Source organism: Bombus impatiens, unplaced genomic scaffold (genome assembly GCF_000188095.3).
Source record: "Bombus impatiens unplaced genomic scaffold, BIMP_2.2 scf_0647, whole genome shotgun sequence".
NCBI classification, from domain to species: Eukaryota; Metazoa; Arthropoda; class Insecta; order Hymenoptera; family Apidae; genus Bombus; species Bombus impatiens.
In genome coordinates this window covers 624,547-633,256 of record NT_177066.1, presented here as the reverse complement: position 1 = coordinate 633,256, position 8,710 = coordinate 624,547, and the positions used below count along the sequence as shown (strand labels likewise).

Below are 8,710 nucleotides of genomic sequence, written 5' to 3'. Positions count from 1 at the left end.
ACCAGCACCAGCAACACCACCGACGACGATGATCGTGACAGGCGGCGATCGACGTACATGTTGGAGAAGGAGGCGCCGATTCGCGGTTGCGGTACTGGCCTCGGCTCTACTGACCCTAGCGATCGGTCCCGCGCCAACCGAGGGACACAGGCCAGCACCGAACAATCCGATCATTCTGCAGACGAGCACCAGCACGACAACTACGCCCTTCTACGTGCACGCGGTGAATGGTACCGTCTTAACGAACGGCAACTACGATGAGTTCGATGCACACGCGGAGGACGGATACAACAGTACCATCCATCATCACCATCATAAGAAGGTCGGCGGTAACATGACCGAGGAGAAGGCGCCTCTGTTTCCCGAAGATCTCTTCACCGTCCATCAACGGCGACGCGGTGCCGTGATACTTCACGTAATCGGTGTGGTGTACATGTTTGTCGCGTTGGCGATCGTTTGCGACGAGTTCTTCGTGCCGTCTTTGGACGTGATTATCGAGAAACTGGAGATCGCCGACGACGTTGCAGGTGCTACCTTCATGGCGGCCGGCGGTTCGGCCCCGGAACTCTTCACATCGATAATCGGCGTGTTCGTATCGTTCGACGACGTCGGTATCGGCACCATCGTCGGTTCGGCCGTCTTCAATATTCTCTTCGTGATCGGCATGTGCGCTATATTCTCGCGTACCGTGCTCTCCCTCACATGGTGGCCTCTATTTCGCGACTGCACCTTTTATAGCGCCAGTCTGCTCACCCTGATCTATTTCTTCCGTGATAATTATATTTACTGGTACGAGGCCCTCGTACTCTTTGGATTCTACTTGGCTTACGTGAGCTTCATGAAGTGGAACCAACCGATGGAAAAGCTGGTCAAGAGAGTGATCTACAGGAACAAGGTGACCCGGGTGAGGTCTACCGATCAGCTGATGCCCTCGGTATGTACACTGTTTCTAACGCAAACGCGGTATGCACACTGAAACGAACGCGATACACGCTCTTTCGAACCAGAACTCCCAGACCGATCCTCCCTTCTAGTCATCCATCTTCTTTACGCGTTTTCCATAATTTTTCTCCATTACGTCGAATCGATCTACGACCTACGTTCTCTACGTTCTACGACCGTTTAATCGCGCTACTCGCTACCACACCGTTCCGTCCTTAGAACAAAGTCGCGTGACTTGGCCTACTCGCACGGCTACTCGTGGGCGGTGTTTTGTCCCGTTTACGGACATTACCACGTTCGCCCTCTTATCGGTCGCGTTTTTTTCTTTTCCTTCCCCTCGTCGCAGATGATCGGCCTGATCGAGCATCGGGGTCGCGACATTGGCCATGTTACCGATTATTATCCTACTTCCTCCCCTATCGTTCGCCTCTTCTCTCCTATTCTTCTCGCATCTCTCGATTGCTTTTGATCGCACCGATCCTCCTTCGTATCACGGAACGTATCCTCTGTGTACTTTAGATAATAGAATAGGATTTTCAAACGGTTCGCTTTATCCCTCGCTCGAACGTCGCCCGCCTCATCGATTCGTTCTATTCGATGCTCTGCACTAGTATTTCCGATAGGAAAAGAAAACTCTACGGCCTCGAAAATCTCTCGTTCCGAGAACCAGGTGAATGAAGAAATTCGCTGCGACGTAAATGCTTGACTTTGAATCATCGCGCGTTGCTTTTCATATCCGCACTTTGCGCAAGGTCGATCTCGACGATGAAATTCAAGCGAAAAATTCCGATGCGCCAAAGATGTCCCAATTACGCGCGCCCCATCCAACGACGCGCTTAATTAATACACTTTGCCACGCGTATCCAGTTCGAAATTAGAGAAACGCGGCTTCGGATACGAGTGGCGAAGCAACGAACCGAAAACAACGTCGATCTCGTTTCTTCCACGTCTTTCGGTACGTTTCGCGTCTGTTAAGATTCTGTCGGACGACGATCGATCGAGCGCTATGCATAACAAAACGATTACGCGTTTCGATCGCTATCGATTCCTTCCACGGCCGTGACTATCTACGTCTGATTAAACTTCCGCCAGTTATTCGCTTCGTTGTCGTATCCTAGACGATGCACGCTCGATCACGCGCGTCACACGTACGGCAAAGAACGCTTCGACGTGAACTTGGACGGCGAACGCCGGATGGAATTTATGGCTCGATCAAGCGGGATGTAAACGCGAATAAATCAATCGGTCGAATTGAATTCTCCGCGATCGAGTAATTTACCTTCGTCGAAGGTGGAATTTTGATTTATCGATCGAACCTTTTAACAACCGCCGATCACCCACCGATTCTCCACTGCTAACAAACTCGATCGATTTCAAACTCCGGACAAATCAGCAGGAAATTGATTATCGAGAGGACACGCTTCACCGTGTTCGGTATTTCCTTCGTGGAAATGCCGCGGGTGATACGAAAAACATTTTTCTATTGTCTGTTCGAAATCGATCGCTTCGGTGTGCTCGAACGATTTCCACTATGTGTTCAGCCTATGCTCACTGTATCCCGCTGATCGCGCAACTTTGTCTTTCGTCTCCTCGCGCTTCCTCTCGGTATTCAACGATCGGAACGCGGCACACATTGTCTGAGAATTGGGATAACGGCACATATATCTGACCGTGCTGGAATCTTCATGGTCCTTGTTTCGCAACCCGATGATTGTCCATGGACGCGGAAGATCGTCGGGTAACTACGAGCTAGAAAAACTACAGTCGTGCGATCGGTGTCGCTGTTATTATCGTCTCGTGCAGGCTGAAACGCGAAAAGACGAATCGCGAGTTGTAATGGGGAAAGGTTGCGTAATATTTCGTCTCGATGATTGTATTTTCATAGCGATTTTCTACCGACCGTACACGGTCCGAGAACCGTGTGTGAAATTTCGCTTGTCACGCGGCTGGAAGATGGATCGTGTGCGTGGACTGTGACAACGTTAATTACGTTATCAAGATCGTGCTAGATAAAACGGCGGGGCAATCGCTGCAGCAGCGGCGTGCAAAAGCGAATGATTCGCTGTCGTGAGACGGGGCCGTAAACTCTGCGCTCGCTTTTAATCAGCTAGTCATGATTTCACCTGTTTATATCGGATCGTTTCGCGGTTATTTCCTCCATCTTGTATATCGATATAGAAATACATTATAAGCATAAGCTAACTAACATATACGCTGACGCGTACTTCGTCTTGTCTTTGTCCGCAGCCGGTGTTTCTATCGCGCGAATCTCGTATTCGGCCACTTTCTCTCTCGCACCGCGATTCTCCGTGTCGTTGATATCGCAGAATAGCGAAACTCCGCTGTCAATCAGACACGATATCGAGAGTGTGAAATACAATTCTCTTATTGACATTGATTAGTGATTGCTGAAAACGGAAACCCGATGCGTTAATGACTGCATAATTGTACAGTGATAGAACCACCGGTCGGAATTTACCTTCTCTCGCCGATTTCCACGTTCGATTTAATACCATCACGAAAATTGTCACGCGTTCGTCTTTATTTCTATATACATATTTCCTGGAATAATCGACTGCCAATACGCTGTAGCGTGCGCCTTGCGTATCGAAAATTTCACCAAGTATTACTCGATCGATTTGCTATTCAAACTACCGGGAATTCGCATGAAACGTTCAGCACTGGATAAATAATACGCGGAATCTTGCTTCGAGAGACACGCAAAGTTTAGCCCCGACATCATCCGAGGCAACGAGAGGCAAAAATCGTATCGGGACGCGGTTCGAGCAGGCAATCGAGAGATTAAAGATTTAATTAACGCACGAGTCCTCTCGACAGCGAAGGCTAGGGGCTCGCGAGCAGTTTTAAATCGTCGACCTCGCGATGAATTTCCTCGAACGACGGGCGATCGGAAAAGTCTGTAAGAAGAAAAGTTGGCCAGCGGTTTAACCGAAGCCGATCGGTACTTCCTCTCGTCGTCCTCGTCCATCTCATTTCCATCGTTTGCCGGTTGTGGACGCCGGGTGCTTCTGCCCTCGCGAAATCTTCCTTCTCGGGGAAGTTACGGCATTGCAGTGTGCTGAGGCCCTCCACCCATCGTTGAATCGATTCGACAGAGGCCCTTCCACGCTTAACCTCGCCACGACCATATACAACCACTGACGGCCGAGCTCGTGCACGCTCCACCTTCCTTCTCTTTGCGTTATATAAAACGTACGTACGCTGATCAAATGCACGCTCGAGTTGCTAGCAATCTGCCTACAAAACCCGATTGACCGAACCGACCTAAAGTGTTTCGACAGCGACCGGTAAACAGACCGATGCTAATAATATGATTAGCCGACGGTCTGGTCTCTCGTTGTCCGGCTGACAACGTTTACTCGCCGGGAACACGCGAAATCGTGCGTTCAAAGAACCACGTAGAGTCTTGAGCGTTTACCACGATGTTTGGTACCGTCGTTCCATCAAAGGCAGAAGCGTTTGATCTACGACGTCGAGAGAGAAATCGTAGCGATCGTGGGTCTGTTCGTTCGTTGGTCTTCTTCGGTGACGCGCAATCAGTCGCGTCGATTTCAATCTGAAAAACGTCGAGATTGTCGCGTACACTGCGTCGAACAGGAGGAGCGGAGATTTCCATCGTGAGAGTAAAATGCGAGGCACGGCCTATGGTACGCGAAATGGCGCGCAGCAAATTGCACGCTAATCGCATCTCTCGTAATCCTCGATTCGTTCGAAGTGTAACACGGCGCGTACGAATGTTTCCACGAAAAGGAAGAAATACTATTCCTGATGAGGATAACTTTGCCTGGGAAAGAAAATTTCGAAAGTTTCTCGACCAGGGGGAATTCGGAAGTAAAAAGTTTCGCGCCGGGAACACAAGTCGCCGATTCGTCTACGAAATTGCGATCGTCCCCGACCAAGGAAAGAATTTTCTCGAGATAAACGAGTTTGCGATCAATCGGCAGAGCCTGTTCCTGACGTTATATCGGCTACCATTCGCGTCTCGATCGGCTGTTTCCTTCGCAGCACACATAATATCGTTCGTTATCTCCCGATTGCTTGATTTTTCTATTAACGCGAACGATCAGTTTCTATCGAGCAAACGATTCTTTCGAGGACAAAGTTTCACGCGAAACGATCGTACTTCGACACGAGGGATTAACGTTTACGGTCGCGGTACCCTGTCCACACCGGGCGAACGAGTTGGAAGTTTCATTTACCTTGCAATTAGGGATGCCTACCTCTTGGAATTGAGCGTAACTTTTGATTAGATTTCCTTCGGAAGTGACGCTGTTCGAATTATGGTTTGTTTCGCTTTGTACCGTGCACAACTACCCGGCCGCAATTACGAGAATGGTCTTCTTCGTCGATTGTTTTCTCCCTTCGACGGACCAAGGTGGTAAATAAAATGATTGAAATAAAAGTCTTGGCGAACAATCGAACGGAACCGCGCATCCAGTTAGGTTGGTGGACGATTGTTCGGAAACGGTGCTCGGAAAAGGAAAAAATTGTTTCAAACCAGCGCCGCTTGTTTTTCATCCGAGAGAAAGGCATTTTCGTCGGTTAACGATAATGCGCGACCGACATTCTTTTGTTGAAATATCGATTCGAGGTTGGAAAATTCGTTCCGCTACCTTGACCAGTCCTGTCCACACCGGGCGAACGAGTTGGAAGTTTCATTTACCTTGCAATTAGGGATGCCTACCTCTTGGAATTGAGCGTAACTTTTGATTAGATTTCCTTCGGAAGTGACGCTGTTCGAATTATGGTTTGTTTCGCTTTGTACCGTGCACAACTACCCGGCCGCAATTACGAGAATGGTCTTCTTCGTCGATTGTTTTCTCCCTTCGACGGACCAAGGTGGTAAATAAAATGATTGAAATAAAAGTCTTGGCGAACAATCGAACGGAACCGCGCATCCAGTTAGGTTGGTGGACGATTGTTCGGAAACGGTGCTCGGAAAAGGAAAAAATTGTTTCAAACCAGCGCCGCTTGTTTTTCATCCGAGAGAAAGGCATTTTCGTCGGTTAACGATAATGCGCGACCGACATTCTTTTGTTGAAATATCGATTCGAGGTTGGAAAATTCGTTCCGCTACCTTGACCAGTGACATTTCCGCGCTTTCCAAAAAAAAAAAAAAAAAATGTGACGTCTTTCGGTGCCGTTCTTCTCTACTCGCAGAGACGATCCTACGCGGAAACGCGTACGACGATCGATCGATAGCAGCTTGCGATAATTGAGCCGACGCGTACCGAAAATTGGCGTACCGAATTGTCGTGATACGTCCGCTTGTTTTCGTAAAAGCAAACAGGTCGACGCACAGGAGAAAGCACGGGCAGAGGAGGAGACGCAGACGAGAGGGGAGGTCGCGAGAAAAAAAAAAATAAAAATATTTACGCGCCACTGTTTCACCGTCGAAGAGGGAAATCGCAGTCGTCGGTTTGTTTTCGGTCGCTCGGCAACTTTCGTAAACGTCGAAGGTCGCGCGCGATGCGAGTAAAAATCGCGGTGGTCGCGGCCAAATCGTGCCGAATCGAACCGAACGACGATTCGCGGTAACGACTCGGTCGGCTTTACTTTGATTTATCGTTCGATTCGTTGAAGTTATTACGGTTAGACGAGGAACTTCCGATCGGTTACATCGATTATACGGAACGACCAAAAGAATTCGGGTCAACTTTCCGGATATTAGTCTTTCCGTATCAAAGACTTCTTTGTCGAAAAGATGGCGTTAATTAATTAATATTTTTCGACAAACTGGAACGTCAAACGTGGAAAACTCGTAACATCGAACATCGAGAACTCGTGTAACGTCTCGCACTTAACAAGTAGAGCGTACGTCGAACGCAAGGAAACGTTCTCAGTGGAGAACGTCATTTGGCTGGATCGCGATGTACGTATGTTCGTTGGCACGAATAAGCGGAACGCGTTCGCGAAGATACTTGCAGAAATTCTGAAACTTTTCCTAATTAAATTTCGTGCATCGTCATAGTTGAACCGATTTTCTTCAATGCGCGAGACACTGACGAAGGAAAGTTACGGCCGTGATCGAGACTAGTTCGTTTCGGGTCTTTGTTGTCCTCCGCCACCTTTATCTTCTACGTAATTAAACTTGAGCCGTGCAAAAATGATCGACTCTGGTGTTACGTCACGTTCCCGGCGAATATACCATTCGATATATATACGAGGCCGATTTAGGTTCTTCCCGCGGGGAAATACGCGGTTAAGAAATCCCTCGTTCTTATCGAAAGACGGAAGTGGCAGGAAAACTTTGAGCGGCGAAACTTGCACCCGAGGCAAAACCTGCTCGTTTCGAATATGCCTGTGTAATCTGGTCGACGCTGTCGAAACGTCGAACACTCAAAATCCACCGCGTACTTTTCCCTCCTTTCGTTTCGTTTCTTGCAAACGGCGTGTCGTATTTCATTTTTTCTCGCAGTTGCGTCGAGTTACGCGCTTCGAGTCCGTTGTTTTCTCATCGATACGTATTTCGTCCTGGAATTTATTATATTCGCGATGGTCGTCGAGTGGTTTTTTTCCAAGCTCTGTATCGATCCGTCTTAACAGCATCGGCGTTTTCTTTTTTTCTAAATCATCCGTAGTTTGGACACTTTGAAGCATTGCCCCGCCCGATGGCCCAATTTACGTCTCCTCTTTCAGATTCGACCGGTCTTTTATCGCGTTAATGGCAAGACTCCTTTCCCGGTAACGAGGCAAATAAAGAAATAGACAAAAGCGAAAAAAGTTCGCACTTGTAGCCGCATTCGCTAGCGGAACGACGCGAGCGACTTCAAATTCTCGTGCTTGCGTTAGCGTCTTCGCGACTCAAAGAGGAAAAACGTGTTAGTTGCGAGAAACGTGGTCGGACTCCGGGATTTCGACGAGCAGAGGCATCTCGATCTTCTCGTGGCGACGTTGGATGCAGCCGTGCGAGATAGGTCGCGCGAACACGCCGCCACGCGAACGCGTCGACGAAACGAGAATCGCGACGCCGTTGATTCTATCGATCGTCCGCGCCGAATCAGCGACGCAATTACTTGGTCGATCGGTATATCGAACACCTCAGGAACACCAGGACCAATCACCGTGCCTCGTAATTACCGCAGAACCAAACACTCGTTGTGGTTGACGACAAGAGCCTTTCCCTGCTTTTCCTCTGCAAGCTTGCGAGATGTCGCGAAGGAGAAAACGAAACAGACTGCGTTCGGGAAACGAGATGCCGTCGTATCGATCGAAGGTCGCAATTATTTGCACGACTGAAAGTAAGTTTCAAGGATTTCGCTTCTTTTTCCCGCTCTGTTTTTTTTTCTTCTTCCTCCTCTTCTTCTTTTCTTTTCTTTTCTACTTCTAGTTGTTCCGTCGTTTCTTTTTCTCCAACCTCTGTTCGCTAATTAAGCGGCGACCTTCGGCCAAGCTTACGACGCCGCATACTCTTTCCTTTCCTTGCGACGCGTAATCTCTGTGCACAAGTCTATGTGAAACGCTTGCGCGATTACTGCATTCTCGTGTGATTGTGTGCCGCTTGCGAAATCACGAATCATCAACAAACAATTACTCGATTGTCGTTACTGTGATTGTAACTGGGTGTTTCTTGCTTGCAGCACCAGAGCGCCGCCCAGGCATTGGTGAGTCGCATGTCTCTATCTCTTTTTTCCTCTATCTCTACGATCTCTATATTTCCTCTGCGTTTCTTATTCACGACCGTTGACAAACTTTCTACACACTGTTCGTCGGCTGCTCGACTTACGACCGTCCCTTGTTCGACGAA

General features: G+C 48.6%; 1 protein-coding gene across 2 annotated transcripts in view; it reads left to right on the top strand.

Annotated features, from left to right (window-relative positions):
- Window positions 1-8,710, top strand: part of LOC100743513 (sodium/potassium/calcium exchanger Nckx30C) — a 47,295-nt gene continuing 38,585 nt past the window's right edge. For both annotated transcript variants that reach the window (XM_012389587.3, XM_024369885.2), the window contains exons 1-2: window positions 1-934; window positions 8,544-8,567. In XM_012389587.3, coding sequence (XP_012245010.1) covers window positions 29-934; window positions 8,544-8,567 — 930 coding nt within the window. In that variant the 5' untranslated portion in view covers window positions 1-28. The remainder of the gene's footprint in view (window positions 935-8,543; window positions 8,568-8,710) is intronic.